This window comes from Panthera leo, chromosome B2 (assembly GCF_018350215.1).
Source record: "Panthera leo isolate Ple1 chromosome B2, P.leo_Ple1_pat1.1, whole genome shotgun sequence".
Taxonomy (NCBI): domain Eukaryota; kingdom Metazoa; phylum Chordata; class Mammalia; order Carnivora; family Felidae; genus Panthera; species Panthera leo.
Window position 1 is genome coordinate 121,607,977 of NC_056683.1, and position 18,544 is coordinate 121,626,520.

The 18,544-nt window shown below is 36.6% G+C and overlaps 2 protein-coding genes across 8 annotated transcripts in view; both read right to left on the reverse strand.

The window, feature by feature from the left end:
- Window positions 1-18,544, reverse strand: part of AHI1 (Abelson helper integration site 1) — a 203,656-nt gene that overhangs the window by 144,770 nt on the left and 40,342 nt on the right. For all 7 annotated transcript variants that reach the window (XR_006202832.1, XM_042939896.1, XM_042939900.1 and 4 more), the window contains 5 exons: window positions 18,330-18,462; window positions 14,510-14,633; window positions 7,636-7,865; window positions 5,443-5,549; window positions 2,433-2,551 (listed from right to left, as the gene is read on the reverse strand). Coding sequence is in view for 6 of the 7 variants with exons in the window: in XM_042939896.1 (XP_042795830.1) it covers window positions 2,433-2,551; window positions 5,443-5,549; window positions 7,636-7,865; window positions 14,510-14,633; window positions 18,330-18,462 (713 nt within the window). In the remaining variant the exon portion in view is untranslated. The remainder of the gene's footprint in view (window positions 1-2,432; window positions 2,552-5,442; window positions 5,550-7,635; window positions 7,866-14,509; window positions 14,634-18,329; window positions 18,463-18,544) is intronic.
- LOC122219266 (40S ribosomal protein S12-like) lies at window positions 2,983-3,537 on the reverse strand (the record flags this gene model as incomplete). The annotated part of the gene is made up of 1 exon (XM_042937453.1): window positions 2,983-3,537. A coding segment is annotated over one exon (477 nt), but the record flags the coding sequence as incomplete, so codon positions are not given.

Here is an 18,544-nt window from a genome sequence, read left to right on the forward strand (position 1 = left end):
AGAGAGCCTATATTATAGAAGTAGCATTTGAGTTGGTTACTGAAAAATGTACAAAATTTTTATACTCATATTTTTTCCAGGTAATAAATTAAAAAAAAAAAGTTTACTTACTTTGAGAGAGAGAGTGTGCACGAGTAGGGGAGGGCAGAGAAAGGGAGAGAGAGAATCCAGAGCCCAACAAAGGGCTCAATAGCATGAATCAAACTGTGAGATCAAGACCTGAGCTGACTGAGCCACCCATTTACCACCCCATGTGATAAATTTTTAAAATCACACAATGCAGACTTGGGACACTTGCAGAAATATTAGATAAAAATATGATTAAATCATCTATTAAATATGGTATACAACTTTCTAGACTTTTTCGCTTGTGAATAATAACTAACGTTATCTTAGTGCTCACTATGTGCCAGGTAGACACACAATTGTCCCCGATTTAACAATGACTCATGAATAATGGCCCTCTGTGTCAGAGTGTATAAATTAGGTATTATCATTTTAGTAGGTATGTATTGTATCAAGTCTAAACGTACCTTAAGAAATCTTCTACTATGAGACAACAGAATATTCCCAGCTTTCTCCTACCATGAACATGATTTCTATGAACAAGCTTGTGTAATTGTACTTTTTCCCTGCTTTATAACTATTTTCACATAAATTCCCAGACCTGAGGTTACTGGGTCAAACATTTCTAGAGTCCTTGCTATACGGTGTAATGTTTTAAGCACTTTGCATGTGTAAACTAATTTATTCCCCGCAAAACCCTTACAAATATGGTATATTATTTCCCCTATTTGAATGAGGAGGAAAAGAGAGGCACAGGATGGTTAATCAGTTAGTCAGGGATGGAAAAGGCAGTATTTGACTCTAAGCAGTTTGCCTCTAGAGCTCAAGCATGATTCTACGCTGAATACTACATACTACTTAAAAAGAGAATAACCAAACTTCTAAGGCCTGACCTTCTAAAATCTGGCTCTAATCTCTACTTCAAACTCTCAGGGCTCCTAGGTGACTCAGTTGGCTCAGTGTCCGGCTCTTGGTTTCGGCTCAGGTCATGATCTCACAATTTGTGGGATCGAGCTCCGCGTTGGGCTCTGTACAATTCTGTTTAGGATGCTCTCCTGTTTATGATTCTCTCTCTTGCTCTCTCTCTGCCCTTCCCCTGCATGCATGTGCACCCTCTCTCAAAATAAATGAGTAACCTTTAAAACCAAAGAAATTCTCTCTCAGCACTCCTTATCAAGAAACTTATGCTTCTACAGATTTACCCACCTTGCCTTGAACACAACTTCTATTAACCTACCTCTGAATTTTATTCCAGGCTTTTCATGTTTTCCACCCTCCTGACAACACTTCTATCTTCTCTAAATTCCATCCATCCTTCAAGACCGAGCTCAAAGGCCAGCCTCTCCATAGAGCCTTTAATAGAAGGCTATAGTAGACCTATCATCACCTTTACTATTGCCATGAAGGATATAATCCTCTTATTATGTATTTATCTTCATTAAAAAAAAATACATATCAAGTGCTTACTATCAGCCAGGCATAACATAGGTACTATGTATGTAAGAAGAATAAGCAGATTCCAATCCTAGAAGATCTCACAATTTAGCCTCATTAAATGCTTTGTGAGTTATTTTGGAGGCAGTTCAACTAGATTATAAACTCTTAATGAACTAATTCTGCTAATCATTCTCTCATAGCACTGATGTCAGTACCCTGAACAGCTCCACATGAACACTGAAGGCCTTAACAGTTAGCCCTAAAAGATAACTGCAGAATAAACTAGTGTAGACTACCACATTTTCCTTTCAAAATACAATAGTGACAACTAACAGAACTAGCCTTCTCTTGTTTGTTTTACAAGTACTATTAACACCAAATAAGAACCATCAGAAGACCATGCTGGTTTGTCCAGAATCCCGCTTCTCTGCTTTTAACATTAAGGATACTTCCTTTCCTTATTTAGAAATAAAACAGAATAAGAAAAACAAGGACATGTTAATCAAAAGCCATCTCATTCTGTTATGGTAGTATATCAGAGCACTACGCTATACCAGTATCATAAAAGTAAAAGATATCTAAGGCAGAAGTTTCTTCTTTTTTTTTTTTAATTGTGACAACAAAGAGCAACTGACTATATTTCTACTTCAGAACTATTCACATTTGAGCCAGAAAACTCTTTGTTGTGAGGTGGGGGCACTGTCTTACAAACTGTAGGATGCTTAGCAGTATTTCTGGTCTCTATCCACTATATACTATCTGGTCTCTATCCACTAAATACTAACATTCAAAAATGCTTCCGGACACTGTCAGATGTCCTCTAGAGGGAAAACTGTCTATTTAAAAACTACAGCTGCATTTTATAAATATGAATTAATTCATTTCTTATTCTATGAGTGCTTAATCTGTCAATACTGAAATATACTTACATTCGGAGATCCATAATTCTCAAAGTACTGTCTTTGGTATGGATTAACAAGCGTTTTCCATTGGGATGAACCTCCAAATAACTTATGGGAATCCCCTTAAACTCACTCTCTTTAATTTCCTGAAATGATTAAAAAAGATTATAAAATATTAGCACTGAACAGTTTACTGAATATGAAGCCTCTTTTAGAGTACAAAACTAATTTGAAGAAGTCATTTTCAATTATAATTTAAAGCGCCCTTTAAAATTGCTAGCCAAAGAATTCCCAATGAAGGTTGAAAATAAAGCTGATAATATGTATTTTTTGACTGTTATATACGGCTACACTTAATTAGCATTATTGTAGTATATTCCCAAATAAACAGCACTTCTTAAAACATAACTTCTAACATTGAATTTTCTTGCTTACCATCATATAAGAAAGATTCTAATTTTTATAACTTCAAAAGTTAGTACGGAGTTAACTTTCAAATTCTATTTCAGTATGAGATCATTTTTTCATGTACTTATTTTCACTTTATCCTGAAAAAGGTATGTTACTGGCATCTTATTCTGAGCTCATTTAATTTAGATTGTAGTTTTAGGGATTTTTTTTTTTTTAAGGAACAAGAACCAAGATTTTTATTTGTTCAATTCTTGCATTTGAAGTATTCCTCAATGACATCCTTGGCCTGAGACTCTCTGCCACAGATAGTCTTAACCACTACACAACTGCAACCAACCACTTTATAGGATTTTCCCTCCCTGTTAATTTTACAGAGGCCGACCCATTCCCCCAGTTTCCTGTCGTCATCAACCTTAATGAGGTTGATTTGGTGTTCAGCACAAGGGGCCTCCCCACCAACTTGACATACAGAGAGAGGCTCATCCCAGTTGGATGCATGCAGACAAAGACGGGCTTGATGCTTGTCTAAGGCTTTGACAGCTTCGCGAATTCCACGTGCTAGGCCACCGTGGATGAGGGTGGTCTCCAGCACCTCTTGTAAAGCAGTATTAACGTCCGTTACACCTCCAGCAGCAATGCCTTCCTCCCTGTGGTGGTGGGTTATGGTGGAGCCAAATCTAAAGTGCACCTGAGCCTCCAGGATTTTTTTTTTTTTTTTTTTTTTTATAGTTATTTAAGGCAGCCATGGAAGACTCCTGGCTAATGATGTCAAGAAAGACATACATACTGAAGGAAAATCTGCCTGGATAAGCCTCACAAGGAAGAATTACTAAAGCAAAACTGCTCAGACTAAAGTCCACAGAGTCAACAGAAAGTCTGCTTTAACTGCAGGCAGAATTTGGAATTAGCCTTCATGTCCTTCGAGGCTCCGACATTATGTTTTGTCGCCAGTTCCTAGAGGGGTCTCCTCTTCAGGGGCGGTATGGCACCAGCTGGAGTACAGAGGGCTACAGTTTCGGGAGCAGCAGCTGAGCCCACGCTATCGCTGTCTGACACTGAGACCCGCCGCTAGCTCCTTTTTAAAAGTTACAGAAAAGAGCCAAACACTGACAGCACAGATGGGGGTTATACTAATTGAACTACAACAACTTGGGGTCGGCGATGCACTGTTGGGGGTCTGAGAAACATTTACACAGATGCAAAGGTGCAAAATCAAAAACACAGAGCTGTCTAACAAGTTATGTTAGGCATGAATTTGACAAAAGTGCTAGCAGGTCTAGCGTTTGTAGTATCTGTTAATGATTTCCTTTATAGTTTTCTTTATCGTACTCATCTTCAAACTAAAAATGCCCTAGTTCTGAAGCCCGTGTCCTGTAACAAGGAGTGTGTGCAACAGCACACGGACACTTCATCTTAAGGGACAGCTGAATATAACCTCACATGTCTCACTGCTGGCTGAAGAGAACCACATAAGAAATCAGAGTCTACAGTTTGTTCTAGGGCATTAGCTACTGAAAGACATTCCAGTTCATTTCCTGACTTTTTATTTTGGACTGTCTCAAGTAACTACCAGGCTGTCGATTTTGAAGATAAATTTGCCTTTTAGCTAGCTACTATACTGAGGTAAAGAAACACACGATATTTAACACAAATAATAGACTTCGCATTCTACACGCAAATTACTGGAATAGGCGACTTTGGAGTTTTGCCAATCCCTCAGGTATATAAGAATTAGAAAGTTCTTTTCAAAGTGTGTGAAATTAATCTACAACACGAATTCCAAGCCATCAATCATTAATCTGAGAGACTAGATGAGAATGACTAAAAATAGAATAGACAGTTTTTTAAACAGATCTGATAGATTCAACTAAAGTTCATAAAAATTCTTTTTCACTTAGAGCGTCTTTACTTCAAATGAGGACAATTGTTATAGAAGAACAAAAACTTAAGAATAAATTATAGCATATTAGAAACTATATCAACTTATACAAAACTCAAGTTTAAGAATTCACTTTGTATTTTTAACTAAAAAGTACCGAATACGCACCAACAAAATTGCTTAATATACCAGCCACCTTAAAAACACTCCAAAAATGAAAGATTATTCGTTTGTTTCTGCCTACTTAGCAAAGTTTAAATGAAAGCAATTATAGTGATTGAATAGTAGACCCCACTCATAATTACTTAATTTTGATTACATCATTGTGAAAGACACGACTGTTAAAATGTTGAGCATGTTGTTTTTAGAGTGATGTTACTGGGTCAAAAGAAAGAATATGAAGAGCAGATAACAGAAGTTATGACTTAGAGATGGTAATATTAACATATGCCTCATTTGAGCATAATTTCAGTAGTGGATCACTGAACGCCATATCACAAATTAGGGTTCAAAATAAGGAAGAGAAGTCTGACCAAAATGAAAATTTTCACTAAGTTGCTATATCACCAATTAGCCATCAGGAAGACTTGATAATTAATCAATGATAGCTTGCAGGGACTGAGAAAAACTTCACTTTTTTTTGAGAAGAGAGAACAGAGTGTCCTGACATCATATTTTTAAATTCATGTGGTTCAATTTTTTCTAATTTCTTTAATTAAACCCTAAATATGAAGTATGATTTTATACCTTATTTACACTCCAGTGATGCACTGAATGTGGCACATCATTAACTCTGACATAGGTATTCCAAACAACAATCACCCCTGTGCAATCTCCTGAATACATGTGATGACCTATTTAAAAAAAAGTAAAATTACTCTTTTATAAGTGCTACACACAGGTAGAAACAAATAATATGAAATGGGTAAAACACAGCCCAGTATAACAAAGAAGCAGAGGGGTATTAAAAGGTGTTTTAGTGAAAAAAAAAAAAAAAAAAAAGGCCAAAAACCAAAACACAATTTGTAGTCAAATCCCAATGATCTTTAAATGAATTCTTCACTCTACCGAATTACTTTTGACTTATTTCCCTTTGTCACTTACTTGAACTTGAATACAAAAAGAAATGAGCATCTTAGTGCATTTGTATATGGTTCAAATTATAAAGCCAAACAAATTATTTGAATTATCCAATATGTCTGTATTGCTCACTTTCATTAACCTATATAATCTGTTTTGTATTCCTGGAAAAACACCTATATTTTATACATACTTTTAGCAAAGTGCCTGATACCAGTAGAAACTCAGTAAATGATCAGGGAATGAATAAAATAAAAAGTAACAGGTGCTTCAGTTTAACATACATTCTTAGAGTCAAACCCTCTCATAGTTGAATGGAACCTCAGAGACCATCGAATTCAACTTCACACCCACTCAGGAATGTCTACCACACCATAATGAACAGACAATTGTCTAGCAACTGTGAACTTAATATTTTACAAAGCAGCTATTCAACTGATGAACTACTCTGTACGCTAGAATGTTCTTCCTAATTCTGAACAAAGAATATCTGCCTTCTGCAGCTTTGGTCCCATCTCTACCTACTGGAAGCAACACAGACTGACTTTCTTTGTTTCATGTATAGAGGTCTTAGTCAAATATTTGAAGAAATTCCTTCCTCTTTTCATAATCTGGGTTACTTCTACTATGACAAAGTTTACAGACACCTTTCTATCCTTGGTTGACTTTTCTAAATGTGTTCCAATTTTTTAACATCCTTATAGTTAAAATGAATATATTAGCAGTATTGTCATTTTGATCTGGATCCCATACTAATTAATTATAGCTATAGTCTGTATATCCAGCGTCTGAAATATTGTGAAGGTATATACCATAATCATACAGATTTTGTGAGGAATAAACTAGTTTACACATGTAAAGTATTTAAAACATTAAACCACATAGCAAGGACTCTAGAAATGTTTGACTCAGTAACCTCACATCTAGGAATTTATGTTAAGAAAATAATAGTGCAACAAAGCTTTATATATATATATACACATATATAAACATATATATGTGTATATATACATATATATATATATAAACATACACACACACATATATAAATAAAATTCGTATTCATAGAAATCATGTTCATGATACGAGAAAGCTGAAAACATTTTAAGCATTGCCGATAATAGAAAATGTTTTTTTCTTGAAAATTTCTTCAGATACATTTAGATGACTCTATAACATATACCTATTAACTGTTAGCTGAATGCAGTGGTGCTCAGTACACACTGTAAAATACAGGTTTCTCCCACTATCTATCTAATATTCTTTTGGTATTTCCCGTTCTTCCTCATTTTAACCCTTTCACTCAAAAGCCACTTAAAAAAAAAAAAAACCTACTGAGGGGGCACCTGGTGGCTCAGTCGCAGTTAAGTGTCCGACTTCCACTCAGGTCATGATCTCACAGTTTGTGGGTTTGAGCTCCCATTGGGCTCTGCACTGACAGTGTGGGGCCCGCTTGGGATTCTTTCCCTGCCCCTCTTCCACTCACACTTTTCTCTCTCAAAATAAATAAATAAATCTTAAAAAAAAAAAACCAAAAAACAAAAAAACCTACTGAGGGGATAATCACCAATCCAATGAAATATATTTATGAGATATGATATATGACTGGTTCTCACAGTAAATATTAGTTGAATATAAATGTTTAGGAATTTAATGAACTTAAAATTACAAACAAAACTCCGTCAGTGCTAAATCTGTGCCTACATCTACCACATGATCTGCAAAATGCACATATATACAAATACGTACAATTATCAATACACAAAATCCCTCTCAAACTTAAAAAATTATCTTGGTGAAATAAAATTAAAAAAAATTCTTCATGCAACTATCTTTCATTTGGAATATATTGTGACATACCTTCAACATCAAAACAGAGAGAGTTGATGAAACTCCTGTGTGTGTCAAACTGTCGGATCAATACGGCAGGATCCTCTCTCATATCAACTTTCCATATCCGTATCACGGAATCATAGCACCCTGTAACCACCACCTCTTTCACAGCGGGATGGAATTTAGCCGTGTAAACAAAAGAAGGATGAGGCAAAACTCTGAAAGTACTGGTACTATTTATTTCATTTTTCCATATCCTGGAAAAGGATAAAAAGTTATATATTGCTTCTGAAATGCACAAGTTTCTAAAACTTTCTCTAAAAACACAGCCAATGGGACTCAAGTAAGCAATGATAACAACCAATGGTAAACTAAATTTCCTAACAATCAAAAATAATATGATCAAAGATTTGATGGCTGGGGTTCTTTACAGTTTGACAAAGCTATTTCTTAGTTATTATGAACCACATTAATTTGTCTACTAATTGTAACTATACTGTAAAATGAAAAATTATATTTGGATAGGTCTGTTTTTCTTAAACATACCTACTTTTGTCATTGATTAAATACACACTGTATAGTTGGTAAAATACTGCATTTAGTACATTACACACAAAAAATAAAATCTAGAGAGAGCTTTAATTATTCCCCACTTAGGTTGTGTATATTGCTTTTGCAAAGTGCTCACTGTAGAGGTTTAGAGAACAAGATACTCCATTAACCTTATATATGTAATTTCATAGCATAGATAAAGAACATGATCTCAAAGACTTAAAAGCCATAATGAAATAACTGTATGAATACTTGCATAAGATTAAAATAATTATGATTTTTGATAGAAAACAGACTACCTTACACTAAATAATCAACTTATGTTCAACACTCTCGTTATCTCTTCCTCTAAATAATGGACAATTTTTAAAAAGCAGTGTTACTGTCACTGCTACAGTCTTGACAAAAGAGTAAATCTCAAGCGTTAAAATTGTTATGTCAGAAACTCTGCAATTCTAGTCAATGTGTAAAAATTGGAAAAATCTAACAACAGACAGCTACTAAATGAGTGTAGAACACTGTTTTTTTTTTACTAAATTACTAGAATTAGAAAAATATATTAATTTTTTAATGAGATTTACAGTTCATTCTTTTAATTACTACCTAAGAACTAAAGTAAATTAAGTCCTTTTCAAAATTATTGGAGAAAGAAAAAATATGGTTGCCATTTAAGAATAACATTCTATGCATTTTTTCAGCAGCTGCTTCAAATACAGGATATGATCTTCAATTACTAGGAATCCAAACTAATGATGAAGGAAGTGAAAGAACATGTTTTCAAGTAAAAATAAAGCATGTATGTCACTGCATAAACATTTTTACCATAGCAATACTTTCAATGAATGAATGCTGCATGAAATAGAGTACTTAAAGAACAAAATCATTAATTTGTGATTAATATTGTGAAGATTGTTTAAAAGATGAAAACTTCAGTTGCTTGCTAAAAAATGTCAGTGGTATAATCTGAAATACTATATAGCGGATAGAAATGAAGCAATCATACCTTAAAAACAGCTAAATTAAAACAGACACAGCATTTTTGGGGGCACTTGGGTGGCTCAGTCGGTTAAGCGTCTGACTTTGGCTTAGGTCATGATCTCACAGTTCAAGGGTTTGAGACCTACATCTGGCTCAGTGCTGACAGCTCAGACCCTGGAGCCTGCTTTGGATTCTGTGCCTCCCTCTCTCTCCCTGCCCCTTCCCTGCTCCTGCTCTGTCTCTGTCTCTCAAAATAAATAAATGTTTAAAAAAAATTAAAAAAAAAATCCAGACACAAAATTTTAAAATAAAAATGAAGCTTTTTATGTGAAGACCTAACTGGTGTGAATGATGGCTTTCATCAAGCAAGCAATGGTTGAATCCAAGAACAAAAGAAACATATTAATGAGTCTGGGGGAAAAATAGGCTAATCACAAAGAACAAGGAGATACTCAAACTTGTAATGACTAGGTGAGCGCACAAAAAAAAAATTATTACAACTGGGTAAGAAAAAACATGAAGTTAAACAGTATGTGGGATTAAGGGTGGCATAGGGACCTATGTGCCTAACTGGAGCCATTACACATGGGAAAAACTGGATTATTTTAGGAGTTGCCGGTTAGAGAAAAATACAAATTATCTGGATGACAGCTAAAGATTTTGGTTAAACTTACATGGCAGAGAGCTATCCAGTGGGAAACAGTTGTACTCAGGAGACACTAACATGTGGTGTGGATCCCCAGGAAGATGAAAGAAACAGCCAGAGAAACTCATCCCTCTGCCACTCTTGGCATTACCAACTCTAATTCTTTTCCTTTTGACATTAGCTTATTCATTTTTAGTAGTCCTTACCGCTTTCAAAAACCTCACTCTTTTTGGTTCTAGTCACAATGTTTCTCTCTTCACTCAGTTAATCTTACACATTATTTTTATGATGCCAAGAGCTCTCAATCAGTATAAATTTCAAAGCTACAAAAAGAAAAAAGTATACTGTACTGCAACATATTATGTGCGGTGTGGAAAAATCCAAGAGTCTTCAAGAAATGGTTAAATCTGAGCTGAGTTTTAAATGATGACTATGAGCCCATGGTGGCTCATAAAGGGCACTTAAATGTTTGCTGAGTCACTGAGTTGGGCAGGAAGGCTAGGAAAAGGGCATTTAAGCACAGGAAGAGGAGGCAAGGCTACAGGGCACAGGGATTTCAAAGAGGGTAAGATACTAAGGGCATTTCAAAAGACTGTGTGGGTGAGGCCGAGGGCATATAGCAAGTGCACAGGACAAGGGTGTAGGGTCAATGAGAAACATGCTTGTTATGCCATGCTAAGGAACTGGAATATTTTCTTTTTCTTTCTTTCTTTCTTTCTTTCTTTCTTTCTTTCTTTCTTTCTTTCTTTTTCTTTCTTTCTTTCTTCCTTCCTTCCTTTTTCTTTCTTTCTTTCTTTCTTTCTTTCTTTCTTTCTTTCTTTCCTTCTTTCTTTCTTTCTTTCCTTTTTCTTTTACAATTTTTAAAATGTGTTCGCATGTCCTCATGTGAGCAGGGGAGGGGCAGAGAGAGAGGGAGAGAGAGAACCCCAAGCAGGTTCCATGCTGTCAGTACAGAGACTGACATGGGGCTCGATCCCACCAACCTGACCTGAGCCGAAATCAAGAATTGGATGTCCAACCAACTGAGCCACCCAGGCGCCCCGGGAACTGGAACATTTTCAAAAGGGTGGTGGTAATCAAAGACTTCTGAAAATCAAGGCATTATGAAAGATGGTTTTGGAAAGATGGAGGAACAAAAGACTGAACAGTGGGAAAGTTCAGCACCAACAGTTTAAGAGCAGATAGCAAGGGCCTGAATGATGGTAACACCAGTGAGGACAGAAAGAGTGTGACAGAATGGTGAGCCTTTTAGAAGGGTGAACCGACAGACCGTGGCGCTGCTTGGATGCGGGGAGGAATGGTGGGAAGTAAAAAAACAAACGAGGCTCCCTGGGTTCCTGGCTCAGGAGACAAGGTGGATAAGGATGCCATTAAAAAAATCCACAAGAGGACTAAAAGAGGAAAGCAAAGTTTTGTGATTATCAGCAAGTCGGATCTGAGGTGCCACTGGACAGTCCAGACAGAAGTATGTAACAGAAAGTGCAATTCAGAAAAAAGTGGGCGCTAGAAGTCACAGCCTATGACTGAGACTCCAAACCGGGAAAGATGAGAGAGACCAGGTCGAGCACCCCAAACCAGGGAAGATGACAAGAAGAGGATTCCAGGAATAAACATCTACAGAGGATAGGCAGAGGAGGAGGAACAGGAGGCAGGAAATGAGAACTGGCCAGAGTCACAATAAAAAGGAAACAGAAGAGGTTGTCAAGGAAACCATTAACTGAGAATATTTGAAGACTGGTCAATAATTAAGTACTGCAGTGAAAGCAAACAGTATAAGGACCAAAACTGGCCCTGGGATCTGAAAATCAGCAAGTGACTGCTGACCTCTTGAAGAAGGTTTATCTAGCAGAATGGGAGTGAAAGCCAGACTAACTGGGTTGAAGTAAAGACAATGTGCATAGAATGCCCTTGATGGTGTAGAAAGAAAAATAATGTGGTAGTCTGGAAAGGAGAAAGAGTTGAGAAAAAGATTTCTTAAGATAAGAAGATGTGAACGTATTTTTAGGATGACAGGACAAAGTCAATAAACAGGAAGATAGTGAAGAGACAAGAGGTAGGAAACAGAGCTGCAGACTGAAGGACTGAGATTAAAAGCATAGATCAAAGAGTGGCCGGAAAAAGTGTCTTTATTCACATTTTTGTTAAGGCAGCAGACAGAGATAAAGATGGGTACATGATAGACACTGGGTGGAAAACCAGAGGGAAATACAGGAAGTGCGTGTCTGGCTTAATTTCACTGTAAGCTGAAGGCATTCAGCTAATGAAAGTGGGAAGATGTGACTCAGTGTACAGAACCTGAAGTGCCATGAGGCCTGGATATGCCGCCAGAGAAATGACGGGAAACAGCTGAATTTTGATAAGGAAAAGGATTGTGCAGCTGAGATGAGAGCTCAAGTGATTTTAAGACTTACAAATCCAGTCAGGCCTTGGCAGGGTTATAAACTGTTCTCTAGTACAACCTGGCATCAGACAGAATGGCTATGCCGAGAAAACAAGCAGACCACAGGTTGTGGAGGATAACGTAAGGAGGGACGCATAGCAGGTTCCCAGCTACACAGGGAAGGAAATCAATGCTCACCAATTACTACCTTTTGCATTTAAATATAAAGTAAACGGTAATGATAACATCCTAATCAATTAGACATCTTATATTAAAAAGGAAGCTGATAAGACTAGTAAAAGAAGGGATCCAGACGCAAGGAGTATCTGCTACAAAGTGTGTTAGAAAAGCAGGAAGCAGAAGAGTGAAGTCAGAGGGGATCGCGAACTGCTCCAAGTATCAGCTTCTTAGTGTATAGAAATAGTAAGTGTTGGGAATGCAAGCTGGTGCAGCCATTCTGGAAAACAGTATGGAGGTTCCTCAAAAAACAAAAAACAGAACTACCCTACGACCCAGCAATTGCACTGCTAGGCATTTATCCACAGGATACAGGTGTGTTGTTTCAAAGGGACACATGCACCCCCATGTTTATAGCAGCATTATCAACAATAGCCAAAGTATGGAAAGAGCCCAAATGTCCACCGATGGATGCATGGATAAAGAAGATGTGGTATATATACAAAATGGAGTATTACTTGGCAATCAAAAAGAATGAAATCTTGCCATTTGCAACTATGTCGATGGAACTGGAGGGTATTATGTTAAGTGGAATTAGTCACTCAGAGAAAGACAAAAATCATATGACTTCACTCATATGAGGACTTTAAGAGACAAAACAGATGAACATAACGGAAGGAAACAAAAATAATATAAAAACAGGGAGGGGGACAGAATAGAAGAGACTCATAAATATGGAGAACAAACTGAGGGTTACTGGAGGGGTTGTGGGAGGGGGGATGGGCTAAATGGGTAAGGGGCACTAAGGAATCTACTCCTGAAATCATTGTTGCACTGTATGCTAACTAATTTGGATGTAAAGTTTAAAAAATAAAAAATAAAATTAAAAAAAAAAATAGCAAAAAAAAAAAAAAAAAAAAAGAACCTCAGTGATTATCAGCCAGAGTCCCATTAAAATGAAGGGTGTTTGGAAAGTGCATTGCAATTCCAAAGAAAAGAAAAAAAAAGAAATAATAAATGTTTATGTGCACCCACCTACATTTGTTGGAATCAAATTAAATGACATCTATAAAGGCATTCTGAAAAGCTGCCTAATAATACATTTCTATTACACGCAAGGTAGAGCAAGCAGCTAAAACAGTGTCAATGGCACTTCACAAAGTAGTTTTTAAAAATGCTACTGTGATACTTATTAGGTTGGAAGGGGTTAGATTATTTCATGACTGACATTCTGAAAAATGCAAATACTGACAATCTAGAAAACTCTTAAAACATGAGGTGCATATTCACTTACAAGTTTCCCCTGCTTTTCGAAAGTCTGCATTATACCACTTTGCTTTTGCCTAAGACCTGTGTTAGTACTTTTTGGTTTGTTTTCACTAACCCAAAGACAGCTGAAGAGAATTTTTGCTTTGATGAAAAAAGGAGAAAAGCAAAACTAGGGTTCAGCATCTGTTTTGCAGTGAGCCCTTACAGAGGCAGCACACACCCCAAGCAGCGAGTAGCACCGTCAAGCTCTTCCCTGGAAACCACACTCAGCATCTCCACATTGAGCTGCTCTAGCTCTGAACTGTATCTGTGAGCATCTCCGCTTTATCCCAGTTTATTGTGTGCATCCATTAGCAAGACATGTCCTTTGGTATCAGAAAAGTCCAAGAGGCTATTTTTAGGTCTGGGAACACTCAAAAACTTTTCCATATACATTAACAGTAATTACTTCTTCATTTTATGCCATTTTTGTCCTAGGAAAAATTTCATAGAAATGCCACACTTTTGGAGAGCAGAGGAAACCTTACTGGCCCTGTACCACGTATAGTGCAGCACTATGGCCTGGCCCCTGCATAGAGCTAACAGTGGAGACAGACCCCTACCATTAAGAGCTTATATTTTGGGGAAAAGATCAATTGTTTAATAACCTTACGTCAAAGTATTAATCAAACAGTGTATATAATGATCACTGAAAGACACTGAGACCAAAAGTATTATACATTACCTAATACACTTAACAAAAACATCTTCAGGAAAAAAATTTTGCACTACGACTCATCTAATCAGTCTGTAGGATGCATCTCTGATAGTCACTTGATCATCCAAACATAGCTGATGCATTAGTTACTTTCCTTGACGGCAAGCAACGTACAGAAGAAGTACTTCTCAAGGATACTAACCTGGCGGTGCCATCAGATGAGGCAGTAAGGAGATAGCGATCGTCATGTGACCAGCAAAGATCATAAATAATATTGAGGTGGCCACACAATTCTCTCATGAAACGTCCAGAAGGAATTTCGTATACTAATGAAAATATTCAAAAATTAGTAGGTTTCCAGGACAGAGACTCTCAATCCAGTAATACATAAATACATAGTTGACGATAATCTGTATGTACATAAGGTAAGCACTGCCTCCAAGAATATTATCACCAAAGATATTTTAGCATAAAAAATTTCAAAGTCTACTTAAAAACAGTTTTTCATTTCCTTTAGACACAAGAATTTCCACATACAAAATTTTACAATATGCTCCAATTAACATTTATTCTCATCACTTCAAAGCAATTTTTCTAATAATCTTTGACAATCATTAATCAAATAATAAATAACATTTAAATTGCAACTCCAAAGATTCTATAATTTGGGCTTTCATGAATAAAGCATTAATTTACTGAAAATTAAATTCCAACAGAATTTTAATTCTTTGAAGAAAAAATGTGAACTGTGCTATTGTCAGAAAAAATTTCTAATACTAAAATGATTTAGTAAGAGAATTAACAAAGACCCAATCTGATTAAAAGGCATTGTGGTTTTCCTGTAAGTTAGGTTCACAATAAAATCTTCCAAGACAATGACTGAATTTAGAACAACAAAGTGTGCAAGTCTCTACTTCCACCTAGTGGTAAAACCAAATCCCCTTTAAAGTACTAAGCAGAACAGAATTACTTCCGGAATAGCAACAGAAGGACTTCCGAATATCTGCTCCCTGATAAAAACAAAGAGAACACTGCCAAAATTATCCAAATTAACTTTTTCAGAACTCTAGAAATTAAACAAAGGTTTGCAACAATATGAGGAGCATTTATTTAAGAAAAACAGCTGAATCTTGGTAAGAACCTGAGCTTCGTGGTGTTTTGACTTGCCGTGTTCCCATTCTCTTCCCCCAAGCTCCAAAGGAGCTTTAAAAATCAATAGCCTCACAACTTAAAGCCAGCAGCATAGCAGCCACAGGATGGGGCAGAAGAGGTATGAAGCTCCCCCAAATCCCCATCCCCAAGACTTACTACTATTAACACAGTCTAGCAGTTCCCTGAAAGTCTCCATTCTCAGGGCTTGGCTTTATTTAACTGGGCTCAGAGCATGCTCTGTGCGAACAGCCCTAACCCTAGGGTACACGCTGAAATAATCAGTGGCATAGCTGTCTGAGGCAGTGATGCCAACTGAGGCTAAGAAGAGGCTGAGCAAAAAACTTAAAAGGAAAACACTGAGAATGAGATGTCCATAGGGGACTTCAAAAAGACCCAACAAACTCCTGGGAATCTAGCAGGACATGTACATGTGAGTGAAAGACTCTAGGCCCTCTCTCACTCTGGCTGACCTCAGGAGGCTCTGTGCAAACATAAAGTGAAGGCTATGGCAGAGTTGCAAACTGCCTACCACAACATGTTAAGAGTACATCCCAATGCACACACAGATCCCCTTGGCAAAGGCTGGGTGATCTGTTCAGTCAAGACATTTAAAAATCTCTAACCGTGGCTGACCACCAAGTTAAGTGAGCAGAGACTTCAGAGACAACAACAAATCCTGGGTGGGTGGGTAGAGAGGAGGGGGAAGGAAAGGAATCTGATTTCCTGAACAGCCACACTGTAATAATATCTACTTCTCAACACAAAATTAGGGAGACATGAAAAACCAAGCAGTCAACTATGGCCATACAAAGAAATGAGGCAGTCCACAGAAACTGTCTAAGAGGAAGCCAAGATGTTGGTATTTCTAGACAAAGACTTTAAGCCCACTTTTACAAATATACTCAAAGATATAAAGAAAACTATCCTTAAAAATTAGGAATAATTTTCACCAAAAAATACCAACAAAGGGACAGAAATTATATATAAAAAAACCAAAAAATTCTAGAGTTGAAAAATACAATAATGGAAATAAACAATTCACTAGAGGGGCTCAATAACAAATCTGAACTGGCAGAAAAATCAACAAACTTGAAGATAGGTCATTTGAGATTATGCTGTCTGAGGAAAAGAGAGAAAAAGAATGAAGATAAAAGAATAAAGCTGCAGGGACGTGTGGGACACCACCAAGTGTACCAACAAAGAGATGACGAGTCTCAGAAGAGAAAAAATAGAAAGGAGCAGATAGAACAATGTGAAGAAAGAAAGACTGAAAACTTCCCAATTTTGTGAAGACATTAATCCACACATCTAACAAGCTAAATAAATTTCAAGCAGACACATCATAACCAAACAATCAAAAACCAAAGACCAAATTCTTCTTCTGTTTTTTGAGACTTAAGCAATAAGTACGTCTAAATTTATATAGCATTTTGCACAAGTTGTTTTTAAGCATAAAGTAACATTTGTCACTGAAATGTTGAAAACATAAATGAGAATGAAAATAATTCCTTCACTGCCCGAAAGAAATAAATCACTATTAACACTCTGGAGTATGTTTCCTAAGAATCTTTTCTCCTTCATGAATAGGTTTTGATGAATTTTTAAAATAGCATGGCTATAATAAAACTACACAAAAAAAATCTGTTTTTTTTTAAACTAACATTTCATGAAAAAAAATATTTATTTATTTAACATTTAATGTTTATTTAAAAAATGTTAATCAAGCCAATTAGAAGTCCCTGCTGAAAGAATAAATCTGCTAAGAAATAAACTGTGTGAGACTGAGGGAAGTTCAACACTACCTAGTGCTTTGGGCAGATGCCCATAGGGAGTGGGTTACTTCCTGCTGAGGAAGCTGGTTTTCATAATTATGCAAGAAATAAGGCAAAGTAGGGGCACCTAGTGGCTCAGTTGGTTAAGCATCAACTCTTGATTTTGGCTCAGGTCATGATCTCGTGGTCCATGGGTTCAAGCCCCACCTGGGTCTCTGCTGATATGTGGAGCCTGCTTGGAATTCTCTATCTCCCTCTCTGCCCCTCCCTCACTCGCTCTGTCTCTCTCAAAAATAAATAAATAAATATTTAAAAAGGAAAAAAAAGTAAGGGAAAGTACTTAATGCCTTTAAGTCTAGAAGAGATGCTCACTTAAAAAAGATCTCTACTGTTACAGAAAATTTTAATATGTTTTTTTCTATATTTTTTAAATGTTTATTTTTGAGGGTTAGAGACAGTGCATGAACACAAGCATGCACCTCCAGAAAAAAGGAAGAGGGAATCCCAAGCAGGCTCTTCACTGTCAGCGCAGAGCCCAACATAGGGCTTGAACTCATGAACCATAAGATCGTGACCTAAGCAAAAATCCAGTGTTGGAGGCTTGACTGATGGAGCTATTCAGGCACCCCAACAAGGTTTTCTATATTTTTTTTAGAAGCAATTTGAGAGTGGGTTTTGGGCCACTGCTGACTTCTCTACCATAATGAGAAGTCATTCTCTAGATACTCCTGAGCCAGATGTAACCCTTCTAATGCATATGAAATTCAAAGGCTTTCATAATTTAAATTATCACTGTTACCAACTGACCATAATGGACTAGAATTCCTCATGAGATTTATTAATGCCTGCACATTTCTAAGTTTCTATTTTAAAATAGAAAATGCTTACAAAAATCCTCCTGCATGTTTTAAAAGTAAACTTACCATCCTTCATTTGGTCATTCTCTCTACTCCTGAACATAAATTTTATAGAAAGCTGTAAAATTATTGTTAAAAAACTGGAGGATTACTCAAATTAAGATTTCAATGAATTTTAAAAACTAAACAATGTCTTCCACATAGACTTCAATCAGATTAAACAGGCAGAATTATTACTCACAAATAATCGGATATCCGTCCCTGCTAGCACAGGCTGCTGCTAATATTCTTCCGTTGTGAGAGAAAGCAAGACAAAAACATCCTCGTTCTCCTGCATTTAGTGAGAAGAGGTGCTTGTTTGGAATACGGCAAGCCTAAGAAAACACATATTAAGAAAAATAAGAAACATTAAAATATGAAGGCTAGTTGTTGATTCAATTACTAAGTGGTAGAGCT